At 40.0% G+C, this 15,306-nt stretch overlaps 1 protein-coding gene across 6 annotated transcripts in view; it reads right to left on the minus strand.

Moving 5' to 3' along the window:
• Window positions 1-1,241: 1,241 nt before the first annotated feature.
• Window positions 1,242-15,306, minus strand: part of LOC129359558 (fibroblast growth factor receptor 2-like) — a 54,355-nt gene continuing 40,290 nt past the window's right edge. For all 6 annotated transcript variants that reach the window (XM_055029204.1, XM_055029203.1, XM_055029202.1 and 3 more), the window contains 8 exons: window positions 14,134-14,255; window positions 12,371-12,481; window positions 12,094-12,284; window positions 11,436-11,558; window positions 9,718-9,788; window positions 6,119-6,256; window positions 5,123-5,228; window positions 1,242-2,820 (listed from right to left, as the gene is read on the minus strand). In XM_055029204.1, the coding sequence (XP_054885179.1) occupies window positions 2,656-2,820; window positions 5,123-5,228; window positions 6,119-6,256; window positions 9,718-9,788; window positions 11,436-11,558; window positions 12,094-12,284; window positions 12,371-12,481; window positions 14,134-14,255 (1,027 nt within the window). In that variant the 3' untranslated portion in view covers window positions 1,242-2,655. The remainder of the gene's footprint in view (window positions 2,821-5,122; window positions 5,229-6,118; window positions 6,257-9,717; window positions 9,789-11,435; window positions 11,559-12,093; window positions 12,285-12,370; window positions 12,482-14,133; window positions 14,256-15,306) is intronic.

Below are 15,306 nucleotides of genomic sequence, written 5' to 3' on the forward strand. Positions count from 1 at the left end.
AATAATGCCCCCCGCTGATTAAGATTTTAAATAATTTACTCAAGACGTCTCTGACAGGAGGTGAGACTGGCACCTCCTAAAAGATCACAAAGCAATGTAAAATCAGTATCAGTTTAGAAAATATATATATGGTCATCACTATTTATTTAGAATGTATTTCATGTTCTTAATACAGGACTTTGTGAACAATTATTAGGGAAGATGAATTTTAATTTTATCATTAAATGGATTAATCCAAAATAGTAATAAACCTTAGATCTGAATATTTAGGAAAGTAAAAACGAGTTTTTTGATTTCTGAAGAATGTAGTCCACAACTATAGGCCAATAAGTGATTCTATGAATAATTAAATAAAGTAAATTACAAATTTGCAAGTAGAGATTTAAAAAATATATTAATAACTAAGTTTTCCCTATAGGCATAAACATGAAATAATATGTAAAGTTTGAGTGTGTGTTTAAGTTGGAAATGTTTTCATTGCTACTTACACATAAAATCAGCCAGAACATTCTCTGCAATGTCATAATCTACTTTATATATTTTTAACATATTATATTTTTCATAAACTTTCTATAGGAATTGTGTGCCAAATGAACTGCTCTACTTAATGTCACATGTATTCCTGAATTTCCCCTTTGCGGGACAATAAAGGCCATTTCTGTTTCTTCTATCTGTATAATATTGTGCAGGGTAGACGAGCAGCCTCTAAAACAGAGAATGGCCACATTTACTGCTGCTAATGAAACCCAATACCAGATCTGCTGTGATTAACTTAGATCAAATCGGTTAAATCAGCCGTTCGCTCTGCTGAATTACATCTGTTCTGATAAGAACAGATCAATGAGGCCATCCATGAACATATTAGGAACATATCAGTGAAAGACAAGCCGTCTTTGGCTCATCCCTCAGACAGATCGCATTGCAAAGCGGGACCATCATTACAATTACAAGTTTCCTTTTTCATTAATGGAATTGCTTTGACATCATGCCATGAATTAAACATCTATTTAAGTGGATCTAATCTGCATCTGTGCTGAGCTTTGTAGTTTTTCTTTCAATCTGGACAATCCAGATGTGTTCACTTATAGCTCCTTAGCAGATTTATCCAAGTTCTGAGAGCCTAAAACATGAAATGTTTTTACTGTTCAGTGATAACATGGGATGTATCTTTTTGGCACGTGTACAGCAGGCGAAACAAAGTCAAATAGAGAAACTCATAGTTTGAAACAAGCACAGGTAGGTATATTTTCAACATTTATTCTTTGCAAATGCAGCATGAATGCCTCCAAAACAGCATCTTAATGTTGGTCCAGTAGGAAACAAAAACAAAAATCACTTGATTTAATACATTGTTTTTCATGTTTCAATTTTGTCCTGGGAATTTTGAGTTTATCTTTGTTTCAAATGAGGAAGCAGATTGCACATAGACATTTTCAAATTAGTCTTTTACTTATATATAAATATCCAAGGAATTTCATATCGCAAACCGTGGCAAAAAAAAAAAAAAAAAAGAGGATAGAAACGGCATCAATGTCTAAATACAAAAAGGATTAGATGACTATAAAATGTACAGTTTTAACATTTTTTAACTTAATATTCACATTCATGTATAAAACTTACAAAATCTGGATCTCTCCAAACTTCTAAAAATAGAACCTTTCTGTTAACTGCTGAAGGATTATTTTTAAATTACCATAAATTTAACGGATTATTCCATATCATCAGCATTAATGTAATCATTCCCACCATCTTGTTGCTGTTTTTTTTTTCTTTTGTACTTTTTAATTCTTTTTTTGAAAATATGTAACTCAATAAATTAACATACTAGCGCAGTCCCTGAAAGGTAATACTTAACTGTGTTACTGAGAAAGTGAGTGTGTGTTTAACAAAGGTTCTGTGAGGAGAAATATAGGACATTTGTCAGCATAACCTGCCTCATAAATGGGAGCAGGGTGTGAAGGTGGGGGTTGTTTCCAAGTCCATCCAAAAAAATAATTCATAGTAAATATATAATATATTTTTATACATATTTGAATATATTTACAAATATAGCCAGCACTTTTCATTACATTGTGAATTCTTTCTCCAGAATAATCAGGGATGTTTATCTAGAGAACTGGAAAAAAAATAATGCACCAATATTACAAAATTAACAAGAAAAGATTTTATATCTGCTCTCCTTGTGTTCCTGTTTTGTTAGTCGGTGCTCCATATGTGAGTCCCTTTTTCCTATTTGTTTTCTAGTTTCATGTTTTCTTCTTCCTTTGTTTATTTTCAGTTCATACCAGTCCACACATTCCTCCAGGAGTAAACAAGTCTTGGAATGCCAGCCACAGCTACTTGGTCACCAAGCAAGTAGCGCTGTGGAACTTCTGGGTAGGAAGATGAGAACCAAAAGATGAGAAAAAGCTGCGTGTTTACACGAGAGAGGAAGAGAAGGCCTCAGGGAATGTCAGTTCCCTGAGGCGTTATGGAAGGAGCTTCCATAACACGCTCCATCCCCTCAGTTAAGACCTCAACTGTTCTGTGTTAGTGTGTGGCAGTGCGAGTCCCCGATCAGGTCCTTTTCAGAGAAGGTGTCTGTGCTACGTGTGTTCAGCAACTCTGAGGTTGGGGCAGGCCAAAAGTTGGCTCAGGGTCTGAGCCGGCAGAGGCTCATCTCTTGGCGTTCCCGTTGATGTGCTGGTACTTGGGGAGGCAGGGCTCATCCGGCAAGGGGTCGTGGGAGAACACAGAGTCGTCGCCGGAGGAGCAGGAGCTGCGAGTGTCAGGGAAGCTGGGGGAATACTGCTCCGTAGGAGCACACAGGTCCAGATATTCCTGAGGATGCAAATAGAGGAGAAAAGGAGTGTTAGAAAAAAAAATCTACATTTAGAGAAACAAAAAAAGTGGCACAGGATCAAAAGCAAACAGGAGAAAATAAATTGAGAGCTGAAACCGGGTCAGTAAGACTCGGGACTTTCCAGAGTAGGACAGGAAAAGGGTGGTGGGGGGGTGAGAACAGTATCACCTTCATAATGATATTTATCTGAACCAAACCAAATCACCCTGGGAGGATATAAAAAATGGAAAAGAAAAATAATCTTCAACTGGATACTGCATGAAAATATTTGTAGAAATAACAGGTAATAAATTGAATCGCAGGCTGCTGTCTGATCCAGCAGAGCTAATAAGAGAAGAAAGTTGACCTGATCGCACGGCAGAGCAGTTCAAGATGGGTTGGATGTCGAGAGTAAAACTGGCAGTTTATGTGGAACAACTGTGGGCCAACCAAGACATGGACCTGAACTGACAGGCACTACAAGCAGCACATGAAAACAAGAGCCAGCCAAAGGACTTATTAGCTCTGAGGGAGCTGCAAAAATCCACAACTCAGGTGGGACTGTCTGTTCACGGGGTAACCGTTAGTTATTTATGGAAGAAAGTGATCTGACCAGTTTCCATAAATGTTAGCCTTTCTGGCTGAGACACGGAAAACAATGTGAAGCAGAATCCCTGCCTGAACATATACTGTCAAAAATGGTGGCAGTAACATCATACTTTAGGATCACAAGATGATGGGATTCGGCCAGCTGTTCTCAAGCCAAAAATTGCAAACTATGTATATGCTTTTCTGTAACAAAGAAACTGCATGTGGATAACTACTAATAATATTTAAATTTTCATCTCGTAAAGAAATAGAAAGAGGCTTCTATTAAATTTTAGGAGCAGGATTGTTTCCAAAGTTTTGCAGGGAAGGCTGAACATCTGGCAGTTAAAATTAAATTTGAAACTTGCGTTTTAAATTGATAATTAAGATTGAATTCAGGACTTTTTCAGACCATGCATATAACGCATAATTCAACAGAATGTTTCTGATTGAATATTAGTGTGTTTAATAAAAGGCCTAGTGAAAGTTCAAATATTTAATTTGAATTCACATGAGTTGAAAATTGATGTTCGCAGACGCTTTTCATCAAATCCTATTGAGGTTTAGCTACTTGGCAAATAAAAAGGGCAAAAATTACTTTGAGTGTGACGTTACCCAAAAAGAGTTGTAGCTGAAATTGCTCAGAGAACTCATACTGGCGGACTAAACTGGCATGTAACAATTTTCAAATTCATATTTGGCTGAAAACCACATCTTACTTTCCTTCCACTTCACTATTTAGAAACACTCTGTGTTGGTCAATCAGAAAAACAACGTATAGGAATGCTTTAGCAGTCGTAGCAAAATGTAATTTTCATAAATTCTCATGGAAACTGGGGAACGACACACTGGCCCTCCACTGAATCCTCTCCCATAACTTCAGTCAAAACAGATCTGAAACCTGGCCCTGAAAAGTTTGACATAAACAACAGGAGATGGTTTGAAAAAGAATCAAGAAGCTGGCAGAGCTCAGCTAACCGCCATGAAAAAGGAAAGATGAAAACCTCCAGAAATCCTGTTATTAATTTTTGACTCAGTCCAGTCTTGTGAAGATGTTTGTGTCTGTTGAGGCCCCCTTTTTCCCCTCTGCTTGTCTTTAATGGCTGTTACTGGGTCTCGTTGTGTGGATGAGGAGTTTTTGGGGTTTTGTAGAAAAAGAGCACTGGCTTCCATTTTCCCAGCTCAACACGAAAAGGCTCATATTACTAAAGATCTCCACATCTGCCAGCGGTTTGGGGTAGAGGTGAAGGAAGGGGGGAGAAAAAGGGGCAAGAAAGAGGAGCTTTATTACATTTCAAAAGTTCGAACTCATAGTTAGAGATTTTTGGCGTAAATACGCGAGGGTCTGACTCCAGAGCAGACACGTCTTGACAGCTCTCTATTGGCGGCCTCTTTTTAGGGAGAGAAAGAAGGAAATGGAAAAAGGGCAACGAGGCATCGATGTGACGACTGGACTGCAGCAGCTATGCTGAGCAACGATGGCATCATCCAGTCATTTCTCAGCAATGGGCCTCATGTCAACCTGGCTCCATAAACTTGCTGGCAATGCCCAGCCAAACCTGGTTATGGTCCTGCGTGTATCATAATTTGGTGTTTCACCACAATTAAATATCTGTTTGGAAGGAAGGTACATGAGGCATGAACTGTGACCACCCAAAGCGAATGAGTTAACAGAGGAGGTTCTGGAGAGGTGTGAAAAACAGCTAGACTCACCTCATTAGTATTCAGGGTGAGGATTCGATCCAGGTCCTCCACTAGCTGCTTGAAGGTTGGTCTCTGTGATGGGATGGCATGCCAGCAGTCCTTCATCATCATGTACCTGAGCGAGGAGAAGATATCGTTTTCATAATGATAACACCGGTACTTTTTCCCTACTTTGTGCTGGTGGACAATTTGTGTTGGGCTAGACGTTTCTGAAAGTTCAGAGACTGGATTTTATTTAGGTGGATCGAAGTTTAGAGGGGTTACACCAAAAGTATGTCACTTTTCGGCCTGCTATGCGTAAAACAATATGGAAACAACTTCATAATAATGTTTTATTGTGAAGTTTATGTTGAACTATTTAGGTAATTTCTGAATGCAAATTGTTGCACTAGATTTTATTCATCACTATCAGCAAAAATTAGTTGCACTGGATTTTATTGAAGGGTGGAAAATTTTATTCATACAAATTTAAGAAAACAAAATGTCCACTTCACTCCAATACAGAACTTTTTATTATTTTGTGGTAAACCAAGTCAGTAACCTCCAGATGATTGGGCCGAATTAGATATTTCTTTTTACGGGTGTCAATGTAAAAGAGGCTGACAACAAATTTATGTCACACTATTCCTATTTTCACTAGTAAGAAGTTTTGTCACTTTACAGTCCTTGTGTAAAATCCTTAGATATTATTATGAGGTTTGTTGTAATATAAAAAATGTTCAAACATGTAAATACCTTTTAAGACGCTGTAATGAGTCCAGAATACCAATATCTGATTTGTCTGCCATGTTTGTGCATTTCTCTGTGTATTCTGCTTTTGTCTCTTCACTTCTGAGGCCTTATTGAGAATTGAGACAGTTTTGTACAGATGCCTGACAGAGTCACAGAGGCATTTATCATATGCAAACGAATCTCTCACGAAGTCCCAAGGCAGCAATTAATGCTAATTCAGAATATGGATTGGTTGGAAAAAATTTGGATTTTGGTGAAAAGTGTCAAACTTACAGCTCATTGGTGCAGTTTCCAGGCTTATCCATGCGATGTCCCTCTTTGAGCAGCTTGAAGAGCTCTTCTACAGGAATGCCGGGGTAGGGTGAGCCTCCTAGGGTGAAGATCTCCCACATCAGCACCCCAAATGACCAGCTAGTGGGAAAAACAGGAAATATACATGCTTTATTTACAGAAAAGATGTGGAAAGGTGAGTTTTTTATGCAAATATAAAAAGAATCAATTATATAGGAGCATTGGGACCACTTGGCAAATAATTTTCATCCTTTCCGCTGATTAATGGACAGAGGAAATGCAACACAGTAACATCAGTGGTGTCAATGCCCACTGTCTGTTCTCTAGTGACTTGTGGTGCAAAGCTGCTGGCAGTGCTGCTCGACTCTGATCTCAATGACGCCTTTTGTGCCCAGCTGGCCGGTTACAGAGCCTGGCATTGTCCAGTCGCACCAAACCAAAGCAAACACTGGACCACCCACAGCAGACAAAAGAGAAATAATCAACAAAGGACGTCCAGAGACGGAGGTGGTGACTACTAATTATTAACTGCTTCCTTGCCTCAACTTCCTGTTGTTGAGCACCATTTCTTCAATGTTAATTTTTCCTTCAGCGGCTTCATTATTGATGAAAACTAAAGGGATGCATTATTTTGTGTAACATAGTGTGCATTCCACAGACTTCAGGCATACAGAGCACATGAGTAGGTCATCAAGAGAAGTCTGCAAAGACATGACGGTAGGGCATTTATCATTTCTTTCATCTGTTTACACAATCAGCCAGGTCTGTTCTCTCCTCTATCAGTGCTTTGCATCTCAGCCCTTGTTGACACACTTGCCTCTCCTTTCTGTGACACTTTGTAACCATTGCTCAGCACTTGTCAGCTTGTTTAGCTGTGCAAGATGGTGTCCACCTGCAAGCAGCCATGACTTACAAAAATAAACACACAAACTCAGGGGGCTACTTAGCTGACCTGGCATACTGCCTTAGTGGAGAGCAGAGCACTTATGCATTTCAGCCAGCTTCAAACATAGAGTATGTTTATGCGAGTCCTTTAATTAATGAATGCCTCTGTGTAAACAAGGTTAGGACTGAGGACTCCATATCTCATCAAATTTAAGTCATAATGTTATGTCATATGCTTCTCCTGCAGGACTTTCTCATTGCTGCCAAAAGGCAACATACATGTGAATGGTAAAACTTTATTATGTAAATTGGTGGATTACTAGAGATGAGTGGAAACAAAAATCCAATCTACAGCTCAGCCGGCCCAGACAGATGGACAATTTGAAAATATGGAATGCGTTCTTTATTCAGTCAGTCAGTAAATGCACCATGACTAAGTGATAATAGGTCTCTCTAACTATAACACTATTAGTATAGAGGTTGTGACTGAAGGAAGAAGAGTTGAAGGTTTTAAGATTGGATGGTATTGGTCACACTTTTCCTATTCTGGTTCATGACTGAACCAAACCAAAGTGTGTCAAGGTTGCGCTAAGAAAAACAATTCAAGGGTGTGTCTGAATCATGAAATGCAGCATTCAGTCTGCTCGGCTGACGAGGGATCTGGCCTACAAAGAGTTAAAATTAGTGAAATTTGTTTTATTCAGATTTATTCCTGCTCTGTCTCGACAGATATCCTGTCTCCCTTTTCATCTGCAACAGCTACAAAGATAAAAATCTTGAGACACTAGACCCGTTCTCTGAATCTGGGTAAAATAAGGACACATATTTTTTTAAATATGGGCATCCTTTGTTGCACTGCTGTGACTTAATTGGCTGTTTAAGAATGCAGCTCCTGAATTTGGACCCTCAAGTCAGATTAATCACTTTCACTCTTTGGTGTGGAAGCGGTTACCGAAAGAAGAAAATTACAATTAGGCTATTTTCACCTCCTGGGAAGTGTTTGAAAATAAAGTCAGAGAAAACATAAAGGTGTAATGAGCTTTACACTTCAGGAACAGGAAGGTTCACTGGATGACAGCAGTTGCTCCTTTTTATCCTTTTCAGCATTCAAACCTCTTCTATCATGGTATGTGTTTAATTTGTAAATGTTGGCATTCTTTGGAAAATCTTAAGAGTTAAGATAAATATAAATGTTCTCCAGGGAATACAAGAATCAACTCCGGTTTATAGTTGTGATGCTGATATCTTAAAATGTCATCTCAGCATGTATAACCTGTATTACGGCAACTCACACAATGTGACATAACATTTCTCCAAACAGTTTATAATTGCTCAAAGCCAACAAAAAAAAAATAACTGCTGTTAATAATTTTTACAATAGTAAAATTGATGCTAGTTAAAGTTCCATTGGAAAAAAAAAACAAAACAAAAAAAAACTGAAATCTGAAACTAAAACTGATCTGTGGATCTCCAGTGAAGCTGAAGTCTGGCTCTCTGCACTTGAGCTACAATCCTCAGCTCATACCTACACTCTCCAGAGCTGCTCCGCTGAGCTCATTTGTTACAACCGCAGAGGGGGAGTGTCATTGCAATTCATGTATTCATTTAATCTGATGTCATGTATAGATCGCCTGTGCCTTGTGCTGTTTGATTCAGCTTCACCTCCTCCCGCACACGCACAAAAAGCCAATTACTAAATGTGAGTGATGAATCGTAATTAGGGGTGAGCCAATACAGAGCACTGCAGCGTTACAAACACACACACACTCCCTTTCTCCTTAGTTCGCCTGCGTTATTGATTGGAGAACATGAAGGACGTGGTGTGTGTACACAGATTCTTTTATGTGCACACAACGGCCGCAGAGGGAAACCAACCTAAAGCGCTTTCCCTACGTTAATTGAGATGTTTTGTGCGCTACTGGGGTTTGGCTTAAGTGCACATAGCGAAAGCCTCCTTTCGCGAGGGTCAGCATGCGAGGCATTTATCTAATTGCCACATGCGCTTTTCTGCCGCCAGTGTCTGGAGCAGAAACTTCAAACGACGCTGTCAGGACGCATGAGACTCAAACACCCAAAATAGAGGGATGCTCTCGCTTTGTTCTGTTTTTAGAATGAATACTCTTGATCTTAAATAAAACGAGGAAGAGACAGAGACGGGTCAACGATTCACATACCAGATGAAAGAAAGTAAGAATGCTGGGATAAAAGAGAAAGAGGGGGAGTTATTTTGATGGTGGAGCCAGTCCAAAACGATGAGCAGCAGCATGTGTAGAGTTTTGCTGAATGAGGAGAAGAGAGCGAACAGGGGGGAGAGTGAATGTAGGCCTGAAGCACTGTTGTGTTCAGACATTGGGTAGAGGCCCGAAAAGGTGGGGAGACTTCCGAGCCGAGCTGGAGAAGCAGAAGGAGAGGAGGGGAGGGGTTCTGGTGGGCTTCATGCTCCTTCCAGATTCTTTGAAGCCAGTCAGATTAGTAACACAGCATTGGCTACAAGTCTAGCGTGAAATCCTCACTTTTGCCACAGACTGGTCAACACCGGCTCCTTAAAGCCAATCACCCCCGCAGTACCCGAAAAGCCCCCCATCCAAAAATACAAGATAGCACAAAAAAAAAAAAATCTCACTTAAATCTGATTGCACAAACAAGGAGCAGTGATCGCACTCGCCACACGAGCTTGTCTGTAGCTTTGTACTCACACATCACTCTGGTGCGTGTAGACCCGGTCGAAGAGCGCCTCTGGAGCCATCCATTTAACCGGGAGACGACCCTGAAAAGGCAAACACAGAGGAGGAAGGTTAACTGAAAACCAAGCCATAAGCAATCCTTGGAGTCCTCATTCCGGGCCTCATCAGCATCTTTACAATTCTCTAAAAAGAGACTGAAATGTGAGAAGAGCCTCGGGATTAAAGATGTAAAAGAAGCGCCTCTCTGGGAGGGGAATTCCCAACGGACCGTTTATGCTGTTTAAGCAAGAGAGGTGATAAACAGGGTCACGGATAAAGAAGAGTTTATCTCTGTGTGCCATTAAAACAGGCCGAGAGGCTAAGCATTCTTGGCAAGGTCAAAGTGTACATTAGCTTAATGGTAAACCTAATTTCATGAGCTGAATTAACTAACTTAGTTCCTCAGGCTCATTTCTTAGAGCTTTATTACTATTCACATTAAGAAGACCTCATATAGTCTGCTAAAGTTAAAGTTTTTCTCATCTTGTGGTGTTTTACTCACAGATCATGTGATCTGGGAGTAAAAAAGGAGCTTCAATCATTTGCTGACCCACTCTTCCACCTGAGCTGCGGATCTCTGCAGCTGTTCCAGTGTTACTATGGGCCTTTTGACTTCTTCTCTGATTAATAATCAGAGAAACATCTTGGAAGCTTTGAACATTCCAAGATGTTCAAAGCTTATTTTGAACATCAAATATTGTTTTATAATCAAATGCAGCTTTAAAATTCTCCACAATTTTCTCCCTGGTCTGTGAGCCGCGTTCCTTGATCTTCATGTTTGTTTACTAGTGTTCTCTAACAAATTTCTCAGGCATTAAGAAAACAGCTGGATTTGTACTGAAATCAAATTAAACACAGGTGGGTTCTGTTTAATAACTATGCAATTTCTGACAGGGTTATTGGTTACATTTTAATTAGGCATATCATGGTTAATAGGGGCTGAACACAAACACACACACAAGACTCTGAGATTTTTATCTACAATAAAACTCCATTTTATCTTTGTGGTTATAACATGATAAAATGGTTTGAATAACTTTGCAGTGCAGAATACATATAGTTCATAAAACAAAAGCAAAGTAGACATTAACATTTTATTTTGTGGCACCAAAGAATAAAAAGTAAAAATTGATGGCTCAGTCAGATCCTAAGAGATCATCGCTGGAGCCATGGTTATTGTCTTGGTGCTCACCTCCATCATCATCGTCCAATATTTTTGTGGTTGTCAGCTAGTTCTCAGCATGATCGTGCATGCAGTGAAAAGGCAGTCATGCATATTAAATGAGGATGTGCAGGCTGTGCTGTTCTGTGGTGGGAAAGAAAGACACCACTGGGCCACTATGGAGATGTCAGTTATGTTTAGTCTGCTCCCTCTCTCCCCCTGACTCTCTCTCTCCGTGTCTCTTTCGGAGCTAATTGTGTAAATGTTGATGAAACCAAAAGAACAAGAGACTGAGGGGGTAAACTAGGCATGGTCCAGAGAAGCACTACATTCAGAGCCTGCCTGGGAACCTGTAGCTTCTGCCAAGACACCAGCAGAGGAAAGGGGTGAAGCAGAAAGACGAGGGGAGGGAAAAACACAGAGAAAAGCCTAAACCATGTGAGCGGATTTCACACTGTTTGCAGAAAACACTCTATAACCTAACAACCTAAACCTTTCAGAGTGCAGCATGCATGTTGTGAGAACTTACATTGGTTGTCTTTTTATAGTAGTCAATGTTGTGGACATCCCTGGCCAAGCCGAAGTCAGCGATCTTCATGACGTTACTCTCTGTGACCAGGACGTTTCTGGCTGCCAGGTCTCTGTGTATACACTGGGATGGAAACAGTGGAAAAATGAGGTAAGAGGAAGAAAAATGGGATGGTCAAAGTGAGGGAAAACAGTAAAAGGAGGAGAGGGGTCAGGTCCATAATTATTTGAACAAATATACAACCCCACACAAGAACATGGCTGGAGAGGATTCATATGTAGCCATGTATACTGTAAATATGCAAAGACCAAAGTATGTGTGTGTGTCAGACAGTCGCATTCCAACAGTGAGAGAGAGCGTGAGGCTGCATTTGGCCAACATGGCTGTACCCCCATTGTGAGAACCTCCCGATTCTTCTGCACAGAGGGGCTTTTGTTGTGCAATGGGAGACAATACAGGGATTGGGGCAGGGGGTATGAGTAGTGTTTTCAGGGGACGATGTTCCCACAGGGAAGCACAAACAAGCTTCCGACTTAAAACCCTCCTGGATGCTGTTGTTAAGCCTAAGTACTCAGTACTGGCACAGAGATGTATCCAAGCAGCCAGAGGGCTAGAAGGTTGATGCGAAAGTAGGACATTTTGGCTGTCCTCCCCTTACCTTTTGAGATGCGAGGTACTCCATGCCCCGTGCCACCTGATAAGTGCAAGAAACGAGATCTTTGAAGGTGAGCAGTTCATCGGAGACACGTGCGATGTCGTAGGAGTACTCCATGCCGGGAGGACGGCGGGCTCTGAGGTACTCCCTGAGGTTGCCTTTGGAGGCATACTCTACTATCACATATAGGGGACCTGCACAAGCACAAATAGGTGTTCAAACCCTATCTTGAACAGAATGTATGTAATGTATATTAAATCAAAAATATTGTTCCCCTCACCATCTTGTGTGCAGGCTCCCAAAAGGTTGATGATGTTCTTGTGTTTGCCGATCATCTTCATCATTTCCATCTCCGACACCAGGTCAGAAAGGTCCTTTTCTGTGGCATCGTCTAACAGAGAAGCTTACAATCAGAAAAATAGGCACAACAAGAGTCTCTCTTTAACTGTTGACTTTGAACAAAGGGTGTGTCCAGTTTCACAGAAACTCGTCTGGAAGGTGATTGTGATTAGGCCGGGATGACAGACATCATTGGCTAAAGTTACAGCTCCTCAGATAGAGTACAGAGGCTTTCAGAGTTAAAAGAAAGGGTGATGTGGGAAATAAACTTAATTGAAGACAGTGAAAGTTTACCAATACACTAAGACAGTCAACGCGGCATTAACTGCATTCTTCAGTACTATCACAGTAACTTGAGTCACTGTTAAAAGGACTCTACAGTGGAGGAAGGTATACAGGACCTCTGCTATACCTAATCTTACTGTACCCTGCAACCCCAAACCAGTCCAGCCCCCTTCTCCTGCTTTCATTAATCACAGCAGCTCTCTTAATGTGACTTACCTTATTGTTTAAATGCTGATTGAGCGCTACCCAACTGCTGCTTTGGGGTCAGGTATGCGACCGCCCCTAACCCTTACCTATCCGAACCACCTTCCTCAAGCCGTCAGTCAGCAGCCACCAATAACAAGTAATAATGCCAGCCTAAGGCTCCACCTTGCACCTTTGCTGAACCCCAACTGTAACATGAATCAGCTAAAGAAATGTTCTTATTTCAAGATAGAATGAAGGAGAGTAAATCTAAGCCTGCAGGTCTGACCTCAAGTCAGATGTTTATTGTTTGTTGCACTTTGATGGTGCAACAAACAGAGACTAGATATAATATAAGATATGGTGTCACCATTCTTACGTATTTAAATCCTTTTAATAAAATGCAAGGCTAATTGGTCTGAATTTAATATGGAAATATGGAGCATACCATAAATCAGTCCTGCCCTTATCCCCATGTTGCATACTGCTAGTCAGCTGGATGTCTGGAAATATATTCTTTAACTTCACTTATCTTTTTTCTGATTTTTTTTGTTATAGCTTTTATATTTAGTTGTGTTTGTGATTGTTGCAGTGAGGTGTTGGTAGTGTTGCCCTTCTCTTTCCTTTGCACTTTTAATCATTTCACATCTGATTTGTTTGGGGTATAAAATGGTGCCGTGTACCATGTGTTATGCAATCATGTGTCAGGTTGTTATGCAGAAGATATTTTTGACCACTTTGATAATTGGTTTTAAATAATTTTAAACCACTTTTCTTTACACTTCCTAAAGAATTTTCATCTAATAAAAAACAATTGCACATGAAGTTTTTATCTCAATTTGTCTCTATTAATTATGCAAATACTTAAATAGGACTGGTAGGGTTTTAATAACTAAATTAAAAATTTCCATGTTGAAAATAAGTAAGAATTAGTAAAATGACAATGTGTATTGCAAATAATTTTGTCTGGTGAACTGAATATCAAACATTTACCCTTTTGTAGAACGATTATGACAGTTAGGTTATTGTGGCGTAACCAAACCCATGGTAATATTTGCCCAATACGCCAGGAGAGGGCATTGAAAACTGCTTTTGAGAAAGTACATTTGGCAAGCTAAGACACTTTCCGAGTATATTAAGACATTGAAATCTTCTTCTAATTGCAGTGATAACAATAAAACTGTGGCATTTTAACTCTTGGTTTTACGCTGCAGGATCTAATAGAAATCCACTCACCTTTCAGCATCTTCACTGCAACAGTGACCGCCTCCTTGGGTTTGTCCTTATCGATGCCCAGAGCTTCAGCCATCACAACTTGACCGAAGCAGCCTTCACCCAGAGGTTTGCCAAGAGTCAACCTAAAAGAAAATATAATATTAAAACAAAAACCAAAAGAAAACTGGATGCTGATAAGTTCAAACGGTCCACATAACAGGCCTTGCACAGACTCTCACTCTGCAGATATAAAGCAGGAAGAAGTGTACGATCAAGATAGTTAATGAAACCAGGCACAGAGCCACACCCATATTTCATCCTTTCTGTATTTCAATCAGATTCTGTTTGCGGGAGTGCTTTTCTGGCTTTATGAAGTTTTTGCCAGAACAGTAGGTAGAAGACACACATGGCAGAGATAATCTCTTAATAGACCTGAGTTGAGCCTCTCTTTTGTAAACTATTTATCCTGTCTTGGCATGTTCCAGTATACAACTATAAGTCTTTGCAAAGAAGGCAGCTCAGCCCTGACATATTAGCTTGTGATGGATGAATTTATGTCTTTCTTTTGTAACTAAGAAGTGCTGATGAACTTTTTATTTTTACATTACCAGTGAACTGCAAAGCAGCTCCAGGTAAATCTGCAAACATCAATTCTGAATTGGCTTAAGGTCTTAGATTGTGACAGATGAATGAATATGCTTTGATTTAAACCAATTCATTAGAACCTGGGCTGTTTTGTGAAGCTCTACCCTCCTCCCAAGTCATTTGCAGCCTCAGACAGGTTTTTCTTCCAACATTGTCCAGCATTGTCCAGTATTTATCACCACCTAAAATATCCTCCCTATAACTGTGACCTGCTTTCCTCCTTCAGAGGTTTGTGGCTACTGTTTCCATTCTTTGTGAGGTGCCGAAAATTTGGGATAATGCTTTGTAAAATAAACCAGCTTTAACCTTTTCACAACTTTCTCCCCTACCTCTTCTGTCTTCCTTGGTCTTCATGATCCTGTTTGTTCATTAACGTTCTCTAACAAACATCTGGGGTTTTTGAAGAACAGCTGAGTTTATTATGTTACTTTTGAGTCTACTCACTAATTAGGTGACTTGTGAAGACAATTTATTTAGGGGTGTCAGCATAAGGGTCTGAATGCAAACGCAGGTCGCATTTTTTAGATTTGCTTTATTAAACAAAACATT

Source organism: Poeciliopsis prolifica, unplaced genomic scaffold (assembly GCF_027474105.1).
Source record: "Poeciliopsis prolifica strain line A6 unplaced genomic scaffold, Auburn_PproV2 SCAFFOLD005, whole genome shotgun sequence".
Lineage (NCBI taxonomy): Eukaryota > Metazoa > Chordata > Actinopteri > Cyprinodontiformes > Poeciliidae > Poeciliopsis > Poeciliopsis prolifica.